Source organism: Pongo abelii, chromosome 14, assembly GCF_028885655.2.
Source record: "Pongo abelii isolate AG06213 chromosome 14, NHGRI_mPonAbe1-v2.0_pri, whole genome shotgun sequence".
NCBI lineage: Eukaryota > Metazoa > Chordata > Mammalia > Primates > Hominidae > Pongo > Pongo abelii.
The window spans coordinates 106,453,418-106,471,006 of NC_071999.2; the positions used below are offsets into that span (position 1 = coordinate 106,453,418).

General features: G+C 37.1%; 1 protein-coding gene across 5 annotated transcripts in view; it reads left to right on the forward strand.

The window, feature by feature from the left end:
* PCCA (propionyl-CoA carboxylase subunit alpha) overlaps nucleotides 1–17,589 on the forward strand; it is a 461,053-nt gene that overhangs the window by 172,374 nt on the left and 271,090 nt on the right. For all 5 annotated transcript variants that reach the window (XM_024230769.3, XM_054529192.2, XM_054529194.2 and 2 more), the window contains exons 10-12: nucleotides 4,322–4,424; nucleotides 9,870–9,964; nucleotides 14,373–14,523. In XM_024230769.3, the coding sequence (XP_024086537.1) occupies nucleotides 4,322–4,424; nucleotides 9,870–9,964; nucleotides 14,373–14,523 (349 nt within the window). The remainder of the gene's footprint in view (nucleotides 1–4,321; nucleotides 4,425–9,869; nucleotides 9,965–14,372; nucleotides 14,524–17,589) is intronic.

Consider the following 17,589-nt stretch of genomic DNA (forward strand, 5'->3'; position numbering starts at 1 on the left):
TACAGGTGCACGCCACTACACCCAGCTAATTTTTGTATTTTTAGTAGAGACGGGGTTTCACCATGTTGGCCAGGATGGTCTCGATCTCTTGACCTCATGATCCGCCTGCCTGCCTCCCAAAGTGCTGGGATTACAGGCGTGCACCACTGTGCCCAACCTGTAATTATTATATAGTAAATTTGGGTGAGAATTATGAAGATTGTTGAAGGTTCACTTAGATATTTTCATAGTAATCTCTGGCTTTCTTTTCCCTATTCAAGTTTAAATGAAGCGTATGGCATGATTGGGAAACTGATTGTGTCTATATTTTTGAATATCCCCACTAAGACTTTTGGCATTGTGAGTGCAATTTCTGTTTTATTTTTGTATTCCTAGCATCTAAAATATATCCAGGCACAAAGTTCAGTAAATACTTATTGAATGAATGTATAATTGAATGTCACCAATGATATTCATAATAGAGTTTCCCATGAGTTCTAAAATAGGTTGTTGGCGATGCTTTCAAACTTGCTGCTTATTTTATTTTGGTGACTTTGACTTTTTACTTGTGGTGTTCTGGGTTTAAATGCAAAATGAAAGCTCTAAATCATTATAGTGGAGGCAAACTGTAAAGTGCTATATTTTTTCTTTCTGTTATTATATCCAATCTAATAAAAAGTTGATTATATGGTATTGAAAACTAATTCATTTTGCTTCCAGTTTCTTTGAAGTTTGCACCCTCCTGAGATCTAAACTTTATTCCCCTAAATCAACAATGTGATGGAGGACTGAGAAAACCTAATACCTTTTCTCTGAGACCTCTGAGAAATAAGTTTTTTTGCAATGTTTTGAAATTTGTCTTCTAGTCAGTTTTACCTGCAGTGTTGTACAAAAACAAGCAAATTAGTTGTGTGTGTGTGTGTGTGTGTGTGTGTGTGTGTGTGTGTGTTTTGAGATGGAGTCTCGCTCTGTTGCCCAGGCTGGAGTACAGTGGTGTGATCTCGGCTCACAGCAACCTCCTCCTTTTGGGTTCAAGCGATTCTCCTGCCTCAGCCTCCCAAGTAGCTGGGACTACAGGCGCACGCTGCCACGCCTGGCTGATTTTTTGTATTTTAGTCGAGACGGGGTTTCACCGTGTTGCCCAGTCTGCTCTCTAACTCCTGAGCTCAGGCAATCCACCCACCTCAGCCTCCCAAAGTGCTTGGATTACAGGTGTGAGCCACTGCACTTGGCCGCAAATTAGTTGTTTCCAATATTACTAGGTGGACTGTAGGATTAAATGATATTATTTTAAAGTTGTAATAATTAAAACGCATCTTAAATGTACCAACCTGGATTACTATATGACGAGGATTATCATTAAATTTTTCTATTAGTAGTCTGTCATCGCCAAAACTAGAAGCAGCTTTTGAGATGAAAAACCATCCTTTAAAAAAAAAAAAGGAAGAACAGTCGGACTAACAAAACAAATAGAGCAATAGAGCTGACATTATTAAAGAAAACACAAAACAAGCAAATCAGATAGTTATTTCTTGTATTACTAGACGGACCATTTGCAACTTAAAGGACTGGAAGAATTTGGTTTCAGTATTGTACATTAAATACAGACATTTAGTCTTCAGATTAAGAAACTTTATTAAATATAAAAGGAATTAAAGCACAAAAATAAGCAAATTGGATAGTTATTTCTAATATTACTAGAGGGACCATTTGCCACTTAAAGGATTGGAAGAATTGGCTTTAATGTTGTACATTAAATATAGGTATTTAATCTTTAGATTGAGAAACTTTATTAAATGTAAAGGAATTAAATTTTATATGCTGATTATATCAATGGATAGAAGGCAATATATGCTCAATTACTTTTAGGCAAGCAAGTTTGGTTTTTTTTTAAATTGTTTTTTCTTTTCTTTTCTTTTTTTTTTTTGAGATGGAGTCTCACTCTCGCCCAGGCTGGAGTGCAGTGACTTAATTTCTGCCCACTGTAGCCTCTGCTTTCCAGGTTCAAGCGGTTCTCCTGCTTCAGTCTCCTGAGTAGCTGGGACTACAGGCATGGGCCACCACACCCAGCTAATTTTTGTATTTTTAGTACAGATGGGATTTCATCATGTTGGCTAGGCTGGTCTCAAACTTCTGATCTCAGGGAAGCCACTATGCCTGCCCAAGTTTGGGTTTTTATTGGATTGGTCAAATGAGCCCTAAATATTTGAATAATAGGCATATTTTATAGTAATGATTTAAGTTATAGTTTGTGAACAAAATATATAAAGCAAGAATTATTTCCATATTTTTATTTTAAAAAACTATACTTTTATAATTACTATTTTTGATCAATTTTATAGAAGATAAAATTGTAATGATCTGTGTGGGTGTATGTGGGAGGCAATTGCATTTCAAGATGTGGATTTAAAGTATTAAGCAGTGTTCTCATTGTTCAATTCCCATCTATGAGTGAGAACATGCGGTGTTTGGTTTTTTGTCCTTGCGATAGTTTACTGAGAATGATGGTTTCCAATTTCATCCATGTCCCTACAAAGGACATGAACTCATCATTTTTTATGGCTGCATAGTATTCCATGGTATATGTGTGCCACGTTTTCTTAATCCAGTCTATCATTGTTGGACATTTGGGTTGGTTCCAAGTCTTTGCTATTGTGAATAGTGCCGCAATAAACATACGTGTGCATGTGTCTTTATAGCAGCATGATTTATAGTCCTTTGCATATATACCCAGTAATGGGATGGCTGGGTCAAATGGTATTTCTAGTTCTAGATCCCTGAGGAATCGCCACACTGACTTCCACAATGGTTGAATTAGTTTACAGTCCCACCAACAGTGTAAAAGTGTTCCTATTTCTCCACATCCTCTCCAGCACCTGTTGTTTCCTGACTTTTTAACGATCGCCATTCTAACTGGTGTGAGATGTTATCTCATTGTGGTTTTGATTTGCACTTCTCTGATGGCCAGTGATGATGAGCATTTTTTCATGTGTCTTTTGGCTGCATAAATGTCTTCTTTTGAGAAGTGTCTGTTCATATCCTTCGCCCACTTTTTGATGGGGTTGTTTGTTTTTTTCTTGTAAATTTGTTTGAGTTCATTGTAGATTCTGGATATTAGCCCTTTGTCAGATGAGTAGGTTGTGAAAATTTTCTCCCATTCTGTAGGTTGCCTGTTGACTCTGATGGTAGTTTCTTTTGCTGTGCAGAAGCTCTTTAGTTTAATTAGATCCCATTTGTCAATTTTGGCTTTTGTTGCCATTGCTTTTGGTGTTTTAGACATGGAGTCCTTGCCCATGCCTATGTCCTGAATGGTAATGCCTAACATCACACTCTGGGGACTGTTGTGGGGTGGGGGGAGGGGGGAGGGATAGCATTAGGAGATATACCTAATGCTAAATGGTGAGTTAATGGGTGCAGCACACCAGCATGGCACATGTATACATATGTAACTAACCTGCACATTATGCACATGTACCCTAAAACTTAAAGTATAATAAAAAAAACTTAAAAAAAATATTAAGCAGTGTTCTTAAGAATCTTCCTATTGGGTGTTCAATCTCAATGAGTGTATTTGCTGTAGTTCCACTCCAGTCATGCAGGTGACTAGACCCTTTACATTTTTCTTTGCATCTTCTGACTTCTGAATCAAACAGATGTATTTTTATATTTTTGCTAGTGGAATTAAGGTATATTATGGTTGAAGAAATGGAATTAATTTTACTTGCTCTGTATGGTTGATTAAAATATATTTAGGCTGGGCACAGTAGCTCACACCTGTAATCCCAGCACTTTGGGAGGCTGAGGCAGGTGGATCACCTGAGGTGAAACCCTGTCTCTACCAAAAATATAAAAATTAGCCGGGCGTGGTGGCATTCACCTGTATTCCCAGCTACTCGGGAGGCTGAGGTGGGAGATTCACTTGAACCCGGCAGGCAGAGGTTGCAGTGAGCCGAGATCCCGCCACTGCACTCCAGCCTGGGTGACAGAGTGAGACTCTGCCTCAAAAAAAAAAAAAAAAAAAAAAAATTGATATTTAGCAGTTGGTAAAGTATCGGCATTCCTATTTCAATAGAAAATCTAGGATCTGAGAAGTTAAATAACTCATCCATGGTCACAGAGTTATTGAGTGGAAAAGTTGTAGGACAACCAAAATTAAATTAGTTATTTGTATATTGAGTAAAGGTTTTTGCTTTTTTCAGAATAAGCCAAAATAAATATTTAATTGATTGTGTTTCCTTTTATAATGATAGCTCTATTTGTTTTGTTAGTCTGACTCTTCTTCTCCTTCTCCTTCCCCTTCCCCTTCCCCCTCCCCCTTCTTCTTCCTTCTTTTTTTCCACAGGGATGGTTTTAGATTGTCATCTCAAGAAGCTGCTTCTAGTTTTGGCGATGACAGACTACTAATAGAAAAATTTATTGATAATCCTCGTCATATAGAAATCCAGGTTGGTACATTTAAGATGCTTTTTCATTATTATGACTTTAAAATAATATCATTTAATCCTATTGGAATTATCTTTTCTTCCATTTAGAATGATTGTGAGTTGTGCCTTTAGAATCTGTTGTACTTTCTGTTAAAGTGCTAGGATGTTGGTTGGAATTGGGAATGATACAAAAATCTACCTCCAAAAAAAGCATTCCCGAGATAGCCGACCAGGCTAATCTCCTTCCAAGACTGGACCATTATAGGGCATTTTTTAAGAAAGAAAAGTGCCTGACCTGGACTCCTGTGCTACTTCAGTTTACCAAATGTCCGTGTAGCTTGCCGTGACAGGTGTTCTGCTAGGAGCTTGTTGTATAGAGATTGGTAAATCATTTCTTCTATTCAGTTTAAGATATTAATCCTTAAAGTGGTTATGTAGGGGCATAGATTTCAGCAAAACAAAATGGGTTTTCTAAAATAAAACAGGGAAGAAGACAAGTCTGTTGAAGTTTTCATTTGCCTGTTGAAAATGCCTTCATGCTAATTTTATACATTATGACTATGAATTGATATGTAATAGCTAAAATTGATAAAAACAAATGTCAAATTAGAAATAATGAATTTTAAGTATTTTTTTAAATCTTAATTTGGTGTGGAGAGAGAACCAGATAAATAAAAGGTTATTTGCTGACCTTATATTTTCTGACAGGGGCATGATATAAAAAGTCCTAGATTCTGTCAGTTTATTCTTTAAGTTTAATGGTCACTTTCATAGATATTATTTATGGGTGGAAAATCATCATTTAGATCCTCAAATTTTCTGAAGTAAGAAAAAATATCCAAACTTATATAATCAGTTGGATGTTTTACAACATTGATCACAGTTTCTGAGGCTAGCAGGCTTTGTTTTTTGCCTTTTTAAAAAGATTTTCTAAATTGAGATATTATATATATGATCCCTGTATATCATATATATGATACCTGTATATCATATATATGATACCTGTATATCATATATATGATACCTGTATATCATATATATATCTGTATATCATATATATATACACACACACAGTGAAATCCATAAATCTTAAGTGTACAATTCAAGACAATTTCTATACACACACATCTAATTGTGTAACAACCATCCAGGTCTAGATAGAGAATGTCCCATCACACCTCTTCCTAGTCAGTCCCTACCTGTGGCTGCCAAAAGTAACTGCTGTTCGTATCTGATGTCAGAGATTAGTTCTTAAATTGCATAAATGAAATCCAGTGATGTACTCTGTCACGTCTTCTTTTTCATACATCATATCTTTGAGATTCTTCCCTGAGGCTCTGTTGTCCTTTGCTTCTAAGAATTGCTCTGTGCTCTCCCATTGTTTGACTCACCTGCAGTTTATCCATTTTGTTATTGATGGATCTTTGGGTTTTTAGTTTCTTTATATTAGAAATAAATTGCTGTGTCTTTTTATGAACATATATACATCTCTAGGATAGACTGAAGAGAGGTATTGTTGGATTACGTAGTAAGGTTATTTTTAGTTTTAGTGGGTACTCTGGTTGTACTAATATATACTCCCATCAGAAATACATGAGAGTTTCCATTGATGCCACCCCTGCCAACATGTGATATTTTCAATTTTTGAAAACATTTAACCATATTAGTGGACTTACGATGGTTTGTCTGTTTAATTTGCATTTCCCGGATGAGTAATGATGTTAAGCATCTGTTTATAAGTTTATTGACCATTTGAATGGCTTATTTTGTGAAGTGACTTCTCAAACTTTCATCCTTGCCTTCCTTTTTCAAATTAGATTTTTTAAAATTACTAGAGTGTCTGAGTTCTGTATCTATTTTGTTTATGAGTCCTTTGTCAGATGTATGTATAGTGTATCCTTCTCCCTTCATGCGGCTTCCCTGTTCTGTTTGATAATAATGTCTTTCAAAGAACAGAAGTTCTGAATTATAGTGAAGTCAAGTTTAAGTCTACTTTGTGTACCCTAGTTAGGAGTTTTTTTTGTTTTAGGTGTGATATTTAAGTCTGTTACTCTCCTTTACTTATTATTATTTTGTTTGTTTGGTGTGAGGCAGGGTCAGAGTAATTTTTAAAATTCTGATATCCACTTTTTCCAGCATCATTTATTGCAGTGACCTTTTGTTGCAAATTAAGTGAGATTTAGTCATTCTCTTAACTATTTTGCTTTTCTAATAAATCTAGAAACCTGATTCTGTAAGTGGTCTAAATGTATTGTTTTTCTGCGGATAGTTTTTATTCTCTTCAGGTTCTTTGAATTTCCGTGAAAAGTTTAGACTTCACCTGTCAACCTGTTCCCCCTACAGACACCTATGCCTACACCCACCCACTCCCACCTCCACCTCCACTCCCACACACCCCATCTGATGGGAGATTTGTATTTGGGTCATATTGAATCTAGAGATTATTCTGGGGAGAACTGACATCTTAACAATGTTGAATTTTCCTTCTTCCCTCCCTCCCTCCTTCTTTCTGACAGAATTTTACTCTCTCTCCCAGGCTAGGATTCTGGATATTTTGTGAAGGTAGACCAGATTTTCTAATAGATGGATGTTATGTACAAGAAAAAAAATAAGGTGATTTTAGGGTTTTGGCCTAAGAAATGAGAAGAATGGAATGGGCTTTTACTGAGATAGGAAAGACTGTGAGATGTGCTTGTTTTTGAGGGAGGAAATCAGGTTGTAAAGTTGGACAAATCAAGGTTGAAATGCCCATTAGATATCTAAGTGTAGATGTTGAGTAGACAGTTGGCTATTTAAATCTGTAATTTAAGGGAGATATTTAGATTGTCCTTCTTGTAAGATCCTAGGGGCAGAATTAATTTTGTCCTTCACTGTATTCCCCATCTAGCACTTGTTCACACTACTGGAAGACCACTTAGGTAGGCTGTTTTATCTTTAACTAGTTGAATTTCATAATAGGCCATGAGGTCCTTAAGGGTAGAGAGTAGGTCTTACTCATTTGCTGTCCCCAGCAACCAGACCGTTGTCTTTCACATTACTAATACTCAATAAATGTTTGTTATTTTGTGTTAAATAATTACATACCTGGATCAGCTTTTTAGTTTATTTTATTTAGCCATGGCATACAGCCTGGGTGATATTTTTAAACATAAGTGAAAATGCCTCCCAGTTAATAGGCCACACAGATATTCTCATATCTGATCTATACTTAGAAGGGTTTTTAGTTTACTTTTCTTTAGTTTTCACTTATTTGTTTATATTAAGTAATTTCTGCACATGATAAAGGGTAATTAATAAAAAGTAAGCATCCCTTTTACTCTATTCTAAGTCCTCTAGTTTCTGTCCCTAAATGCAGGCACCGTTACTGTTTCTTGGCTATTCCTCCATACATAGTCTATGAAGTATATGTGTGTATGTCACCTATTATTTTTCACGTGAGCCATTATATACTATGTCCTTTCCACAATGAAACTGTACTGGTAGTGTGAATGGCACCTCTCTTTGTGGCATAAACCAGTATTTCTCAACCAGGGCACTACTGGCATTTCCTGGGTTGGGTCTAGGGATACCAACAGGCTTGCATTATGTGACATTGTCTATTATAATAAAGCTTTTTCAGGAAGCAGTATAGCTTAGAGATTTTTCTACATTCAGTACGTGTAAACCTATAAACTTTTTTAAAAACTCATGATACATTTAAGGATTAACTTCCCTTAAAAGCAGTATTTATTTATAATGTTTTCTGATTACATGGCTTTCTCATGTATTTAATGGAATAAATAATCAGCAAATCATTTTTGTTGAATGCCTAGTAAGTGCACAGACTTCTTAAAAAATGAACTGGGAGACTATACAGAATTTAGAGAAGAACAAACTCTTGATTCTGTATATGAATCTGATATTTTATAGTTGGAAATATTTCTGAGAATTCTTGGTTATTTTGGCTTTATTTCTTGGAGACTGTCTACTTTTACTTTCTTGTCAACTAGAATTTAAAAAGAGGTTGAGAGTTATTTTAATGATTTCAAATATTTTTAGATTTACTTCATGCAGCCACCTTTGAGTCTTAGAAAATTCCAGCTTATTGGCATTTTATTGCTGTTATGTTTTCCTTCATTGCTTGGAATCATTCTTGAGTTTCAGAAAGGGTTTGTTCCTAAAAATTAGCTTTACAGTCATATATTAACTATTTATTTTACATTTTACCAATTATAACCATGATCTTTATTTGATTTTTTTCAGAAGCCATATAAAATATTAAGATTGATATTATCTGCTATTTATAATGCACAAAGAAACAGAATGACTTGTCCAGAGAAGTTGCATAGCTGTTTGGAACTAAAATTAGTGCCTGGTCTTTTGGCTTCTAAAACAGATCTTACCTCTGTAAACCTAACATATGTATTCAGAAATATACATCAACTCCTTAAATCTGAAAATAGATTGATCCGTTTCTGAAAATCAGATGTTCTAGGCAAAAACTTTAATGAAGAGCTGCTTTTGAGTTTCCAGATTTAGCTGAAAAAGATACATGTTAAATTTGAATTTCAGATTAACAATGATTTTTTAAAATCATTGTTCCATGTAGTACTTGGGACATAGCTAGAAAAAAATTATTCATTGTTTATCTGAAATTTAAATGTAGCTGGATATCTTGTATTTTATCTGGCAATCTCAGCTTATTTTCCATTACAGGTTGAATGTATCTCTTAACTGAAATGCTTGGGACCAGAAGTGTTTCAGATTTCAGATTTTTTTGGGTTTTGGAATATTTGTATTTATACCTGCTGGTTGGGTATCCCTAATCTGAAAATTCAAAATGCTCCAGTGACCATTGCCTTTGAGCGTCATGTCAAAAAATTTCAGCTTTTGGAGCATTTTGGATTTCAGATTTTCAGGTTAGAGATGTTCAATGAGTATCGCAAATGGGAAAAACTATTATGTTTGTATATTAACTCCAGACCTTTAGCAGTTTCCTAGAACAAAAATAAACCACAGTACAGACATCCATAGATAAATAACAGATTACATATTGGATGGAAATGCATACAATGTCATTTCCCAATCAACAGACATTTAATAATGTTAACATCGAGCAGATGTTTGTAATAAAGCTGCGGTGGCACTCCTCAGCAACATTGACATCCAGTGTTTATCCCCTTCGCTAACACTCAGTGTCCTTCACAAAATTTGTACAACTGATTCTGGTGTTTTACTCATTGTATTTGAAAGGTGATATGAACACTTTTTCCTCAAATCTTTTTGATAAAAACGGTTTATTGAGCTTTGGAGTAATAAATATAGTTTTCCTTTGTTAACATGAATCAAAATAATGTTTTGAGAGGTATGTATATACTATGAGGTTTGAGTATTAAAAACCAAGAGATGTTGCATGGGGAAAATATTAACCATCATCTACTTTGTGGGTGTGGTTATATGGTTTTTCAAATGGTATTGCTCTTTCAGGTTCTAGGTGATAAACATGGGAATGCTTTATGGCTTAATGAAAGAGAGTGCTCAATTCAGAGAAGAAATCAGAAGGTGGTGGAGGAAGCACCAAGGTAAGTCCCTCCTAAGAAACATTTATAAAGCGGCTGCTTTTATGCATTTCATTCATTCATTCATCATTCACTGACTCATGCATTCAGAGACAGGGTCTCACTCTGTTGCCCAGGCTGGAGTGCAGTGGTGCAATCACAGCTCACTGCAGCCTCCACTTCCCAAGCTCAAGTGATCCTCCAAATTCAGCCTCCCACGTAGCCGGGACTACAGGCGAGTGCCACCATGCCCAGCTAATTTTTGTATTTTGTAGAGATGGAGTTTTGCCATGTTGCTCAGGCTGGCCTTGAACTCCTGGCATCAAGAGATTAGCCCACCTCAGCCTCCCGAAGTGCTGGGATTATAGGTGTGGGCCACTGCACCCAGCCACATTTCTTTTTTTATTTGTTTGCTTTATTGGCTACAATTGCACTAATGTTCATGTAGACTCTATTACTGCATATTTTTATAATTAAGAATTTGTTACTTGATTTCCTCAGTGCTTTAATGTGTAAAAGGGAGAGAATACTTGAAAAAGAAGTGGGTTTTTATTAGAGGAGAAAGTTGGGTAGACAGCCAACTGTGACTTCTGCAGGCTTCTAGGAAGTATGGAACCTGATGGTACTTCACGGGATTTCTGAGATATATGCCTTCTAGACTTTCATGTTGGTGAAGGGCTCATAAAGTTGGTCCTGAATTTATCCTACCATGAAAGGCTTCCGGAGTGTGGTTCTTGGAAATTCCTTGAATTATCAGAGCCACTTTGGGTACTTCTCCAGGGCACCTTTCATGAGTTTGGTGTATGGGGCCTCATTTCTCATTTGATGCTAGGTTGCTGTTTGTATATACTCTGGTATTCTCTTTGTTCTTAAAAATCCTCAGGTGAGTGTTCCTAGTAATTTTTAATTACCAGACACTAAGAAGTATAGCTTATTGTAGCTTTAATCAGCAGAGCTAGCATATCTTGATATAATGCCTATATAGTTTCTGAAAATAGTAAGTGAGAATGTGAGTATACTTTTAATCCCAGAGTAATGGTAAAAATTAAACTGTATTTTAGTTACATTGGTTTTTAAAAATATGGCATGGTGTATTAGTTTTAAAACATGGACCCCAAATCCTTTGCCATTTTTCTCTTTGAGCAGTGAGGGGAAGGATCCGTTTTCTTGATTCTGTGCTCTGTGAATGCTTGACCTGTAGACTACTTAGAAGTGATGCTGTGCCAGTTTCCAGCCCAGGCCTTGGGAAACTGCCAGCTTCCGCTTCCTGTTCTCTTGGGATGCTTGTGCTTACACACCAGCCAGTATGCTGTGAAGAACTGTGTAGCTTACATAAGATGTGGCCATCTAGTTCTCAAGGCCCAGGAACAGGATGTAAGAAGGGAGGAGGAAGAAAAGCCAAAGGGAATCCTCTTCCTGTGTCTTTAGGAAGATCCTGGAAGGTGCTGAAGCTAATTACTTCGTGTTGATCTGAAGTTAGACACTTAGCTAGGGAGACTTGTTAATCTTTTTCTTAAGAAACCATGTGCTGAGCTAGAACTAGTACTGTAGTTCTATAGTATGGAGGAAGGGGAAAAAGGATACCTGTGGAACAGTAAGAGTCTTCAACACACATGTCTTGCAATTTTCTGTTTCCTTGACTGATTATCAATTCCAATTCAATTAACACTCTGTTTTTAGTAAAAACCTACTCAAGTCTTACCTGGGATAGAAATCTTTTCCAGACTGGGAACCTTGAGTCATAAAATGTGTTTGTTTTTTCTCTTTGTCTAGAAATATAAACTTTTCATAATGAATACCTTATCTACTTATTTAGAGAAAAAAAGGAAAATATACAGCAGTAGGAATCAAAATGAAAAAGCTAGAACTCATCATTAATACTGACCTGATATGTATTTGTACACTGTGAAATGTTAAAATAAATGGAATGTGTAGTTTTCAGTTCCTGGAGTAAGAATCGGCTGGGCATGGTGGCTCACACCTGTAATCTTAGCACTTTGGGAGGCTGAGGTGGGAGGACTGCTTGAGCCTAAGAGTTTGAGACCAGCCTGGACAACATAGTGGGACCTCATCTTCACAAAAAAGTAAAAAATCAGCTGACTGGTGGCATATGCCTATAGTTCCAGCTACTTGGGAGGCTGAAGTGGGAGGATTGCTTAACCCCAGAGGCCAAGGTTGCAGTGAGCCAACATCATGCCACCAGATTCCAGCCTGGGTGACAGAGCAAGACCCTGTTCTCCCCCCCGCCCCAAAAAAAAGAATCTACTAATGTGCTTTGAGGGCAGTGCTAGCTAGGGTCACTCATATCTCTGGATATCTAGCAGGGCTTTTGAAAAGGGCAAGGGCAAGATCAAATAGGAGAAAGATAGTTTCACAGAGCTGCACTGAGATTCTCCAAATGTTGTGCTATTAATTGTTAGTTGGGTTTTTTTTTTTAGTTGCATTAATTTTGTCAGCCAGTTATTGTTGAAATGTCATCTATGTCTATACATTAGGTTAATGCAAACTATATTATAGATAATTCATAACACTTGAACCCATTGATTTATTCTAACTTCACCAAAAGGGAGACAGTAGGAAGTACACTTCCCACCTGTGAACTCTTCCCCCTCCCCCACCCCAATCCAACTTGAATATATTCAAGGCTCTGAGTCTAACTAGCAATCTATATGAAATAGAAATGTAATATGAATGTTAAAAGACACCGTGGGGTTGCATGCAGTTGAACCAAAAATGTGAGGAATAAGACAGTAAAATGACCAGATGCTTGGCCAGAAAATGGGGAAGAGGCATTACAGATTAAAAGAGTCTTAAGATACAAAAACCAATCAAATGCAGTTTTGGACCTTATTTGGATCTTGATTCAAAGAAATCAGCTGTATAAAGATATTTATGAGATAGAGAAATTTGAATACCAAGTGGATATTAAATGCTTTTAAGGAGTTCTTGTTTTTTATGTAGTTGTGTTACAAAAGGGTACTTTATCTCATAGAAACAGATATGTATGTTTTTACAAGTGAAATGATACCTAATTTGGGATTTACTTTAAAAACAATAAAGGGTGGGTCCAGTAGAGAAGTGGGCAAGTAGCATAGATAAAGCCAGAGTGGCTATGTATTAATAATTGCTATATATTGGAGGCAGCTTCATGCAAGTTTTTTATACTATTCCATAATAAAGCTTTTATAGCATGTCATCTCAATCCTGCTCATTTGAGAATAATTTTAATCCACAAATAGAAAAGTAGTTAATGTTTTGTTTCTCAGAGCCTTTCTTTCATAGAAGCAAAATCTGTGAAAATGCAAAGTGGTTTGATGATATTTTTTTCAGGGTTTGTTGAAGTCATTTTAGCTTAACTTGCATGCTTGAAGGTGGGTTTGGTATCTTGAAACCAAACGTGCAGGATTTAGTGGATGTATTGCTGATTCTTGTTATTTGTGGCAGTTATGTTCTCTAAAGTCACCTTGATTACTGAATTAGTGAACACTGAATAATTGCCCCTAGGGGAAATGCAGGGTTAGGTTCCTGCGAGTCTTTGCTTATAACATTTTCGTCAGTGGATTAATACATAATTTTGTTTTATGTGTATTTCTCATTTAATATCTGTGGTTGATTCATTAACAGTGAACTCACAATCCTGGCCAACGAGACTATAACACATGCCTGAGTAAAGCTTATCCCACACACATTTTCTCCAGACGGTACTTCATGGCCTTCTTGCACATGGGAACCCCAGACAGCACCTAAGGACCATGCTTGGTGGGCCGTTTCACACCGTGAAATGACACACACACACACACACACACACACACACACAAATGCAAAAAAAGTGACACTAAATAGACCTTGAAAAGGATGCTTGTTATAGTATGAGCATTGAAACAAGAAGGGAGAGCATCACCTTGTTCAGCCTTAGCATGCTGGAGTCTCAAATTTTTCACCTCTCTGCACTTGTTCACAAACGACCATGAAAGCGCCTTAAGTATTGATTTTGGGGTTACAAATAAATTTCAGCAAGTAGGCAAATTTGTAAATATGGACTACATGAGCAATGAGGATTGATTGTGTATGTTAAATACTAAGAAGTTATTTTTCTCCCAGTTTTTGGCTCGAAACAATTCTGAATATATATGTTAAATATTAGAAGTTGAAGAGTAGTTATATATTTTGTAAATGGATTGAAGTTGCAGAGTAATATGAAAGGTTCAAATGTTTTATACAGATCTAAAGTTGACTTATTTAAGCATGTTATGCTTAATAATATAGTCAACATATATTATAAAACATATATAAAGCATAATATTTTGAATTCTTAAATTGGTATACATGATCTATATCTGAGTAAACTTTAAGAAAATGTTTATGTAATGCACATGAAAGATAACTTGATTTTTGTCCAAAATGTAGACAAACACTTTTTCTGTATATGTAGCATTTTTTTGGATGTGGAGACTCGAAGAGCAATGGGAGAACAAGCTGTAGCTCTTGCCAGAGCAGTAAAATATTCCTCTGCTGGGACTGTGGAGTTCCTTGTGGACTCTAAGAAGAATTTTTATTTCTTGGAAATGAATACAAGACTCCAGGTAACAACAACTGTTTTTTATTCCTCTCCATGCCTCTGTACTTTACCCTTCCTTCTCCACCTGTTTTTGTTGTATAAATGTTAAAAAATTAACTCCATAAAGTGTTAAATAAAGATTTAGTTTTTATGCTTGTGCTAAGACATCTGTTAGGAATGACGGATAAGTGTCCCTCTAAAGTTCAATATCTAGACCTCTGCTTTGTCACTGTTAATACTTTATGTTGGAAATACCACTTTGTTTTTTTCTTGAACCTTTCTAGATGAACTGTATTTGTCAGTGTGTATGTGCTGTTAAGAAAAATTACTCTAGATATTACAAATAGGAAGTGATTCAGTGATTGCAAAATCTTTGGAAGGATGGAGGAAGGAAGGGTACCCAGAATGAACTTCGGTAGTGACTCCCACTGCTGTACCGCTCAGCCAGGCTCCCAGAAGAACCGGCACCTCTGCCACAGTGAGGAGGTTGATAATCAAGTGGCTGCCCTTGGAACTGTTGGCTTTGGGGGACATACTTCCTTAGTTCTAACCAAATCTCAGGAAGCTACTGGCGTTATAACTGGTGGCTTTATTTCCTTCCTTCTTCTCTTTTTTCTTTTGTTTAAATTGTGAACTATACAGAAACATACATAGAACACAGGTGAATAATTGAGTGTATTATTATAAAGCAAAAATCGATGTAAACATCAACTGGGTCTAGAAGTATTTACAAAACAGCCAGCTCTTTTTACACCAGCCTCATTTTCTTCTCCTTCTCAATGATTCTGATTCCCCCTCCATCTTCCCTAGAGCTGTCTCCTATCTGACTGACTTCTCAGAACCTTCAGTTTTCATATCACTCTTCCTTTGAATTACGCATACCTAAGCAGCATTATTACTTTTGTTTGTTTTTTAAAACTATATTAATGGGATCGTATAGTATTTGTTCTTTTGTGCCTGGCTTCTTTTTTCAGCGTGGCATTTTGTGAGATTTGTGCTATTTCGTGGAACTCCTGTATGATACATTTTCTAAGAAAATGCCACTATTTCTTTATCTGTTAGATTTCTGTAGATAGTTTATTTCCAGTTTTATGGAATTTGTGTTAGTTTGCTAGGACTACCATAACAAATGATCATTAACTGTAGCTTAACACAACAGAAATTTGTTCTCTTACAGTTCAGGAGGCCAGAGTCTATCATGCAGGTTCCAGCCGAGTGGGTTCCTTCCTAGGGTGTTGGAGGGAGAATCCACTCCATGCCTCTTTCCTGGTTCTGGTGTTGCCGACAGTCCTTGGTGTTCCTTGGCTTTGGCAGCATAACTCTAATCCCTGCCTCAGTTGTCACGTTGCCTTCTCTCTGTGCATCTCTGTGTCCAGGGTTCCCGTTCTCTATGGGGACACTAGTCACGTTGGATTCAGGACCCTTCCCATTTAGTACGGCCTCATCATACGTGATTTCCTCTGCCAAGATCCTGTTTTCAAGTAAGGTCACGGTCACAGGTTGTGGGTGGATGTGAATTTTGACACGACACTCTTCAGTCCAGTACACCATTCAAAAAACACATATGGCCTACAGAGATAAATAGATTAGTACTTGCCTAGGACTGGGGTGGGTGAGTGGGGGGATTATGGGCTGATGGCTAAGGGGTGGAATAGGACAGGAAAGACAGAGGAAGGCATACTTATGCCTGAAAACAGTGTCAACTCTTCTTCCATTAGGCCTTTGGGGGAGGGGGTGGATGGGAGGGGGTGCTGAGTCACTGCAGGCATGAGCTGGGTCGAGCTTAAGCCTTCCTGCAGTGGTTTTCTCACGTGCACCAAGGGGCTGCTTGTGGGATTTCTGCATGCCTGCTTCATCCTGAGCTTGAGGGTTTGCCTCTGACCCTGTGCTTCATGGGATCCGTGTCTTCATGCCTGTGCCTCTTTCCCAGAGGGAGACTTCTGTGGGCCCTGGTTAGCCCTACCATGGGTGCAGGAGGGCTGTTTTCTGTTCGCTGTGCCTTGGCGGTAGACTGTCCTTGTGTCCTTGAACTTTGAGGTGAGTTCAGTAGTGGCCCTGCCGCTCCCCAGCCATCGGGAAGCTGATGTTCTGGGCTCCAGGTGGATCTCTCCCTGTTTCCTGATGGTTATCTTCTGTGTGCTATGGCTTTCTCCGTGCTTTTACTCTCGACCTACACGTGAAGACAGTTCACGTGTGCCTCTGTAAGCAGTGTATAATTTTTCAGCCCAGTTTGATATGTTTGTCTTGTATCTTGACCGTTTGCTCCTTAGAAAGTTAACAGAAATGCTGGTATATTTGAGTTTAAATTTCTAATTTTTAAAAATGTTTTCTTCTTATCCAATCTCTGGCCTTTTTCCTTTTTTTTCTTTCTTTTGCAGTATTTGTCATTTAATTTTTTTCCTGTACAAGTTTGGGGGTTATAAATACTACTGATCTTTTGGTAGAACCTCTACATTACAACATATATCCTTAATTTATCAAAAACTGATAACAGTGTCTTTTCACCTGAGCTGCCAGCCTGACAAGGGAGCTTAGAACATTTAAAGTCCGTTTACTGTCTCCTGACTTGGGTACAATTATCCCCCAAGGCCATTTCTCTTATTATTTTAGTCATCATTCATTCCATTCCTCCCACATATTTGCCTTTTCTTTGTCTTTGTTTCTGATAGTTTCTTTTAGAGGTTTACTTGGGACAAACTCTTTTTGTTGACAGCCAATGACTTTATGTTGCCTTGTTCATGAAATGCGTTTTTACTTTTCTTAGATGTCTTGGCTGTGGGCCGTGGCTCACCCCTGTAATCCCAGTGCTTTGGGAGGCTGAGGTGGGGGGATCCCTTGAGCCTAGGAGTTCAAGATCAGTCTGGGTAACATAGTGAGAACCTGTCTGTACCAAAAAAAAAAAAATTAGAAATCTTCGTTTTGCCAGTATTTTTTTCAATTTATTGAAAATATTATTTCACTGTTTCTGGTGAGACTTCCCCACTCATTCTGCATTCTGCTTGTTTGGACATAATTACTTTTTTCTTTTGGTAGCATTTATTCTGTTTTTGTTAGATTTCCTTTAACTTTTCGCTGATTCGCGTACATATAT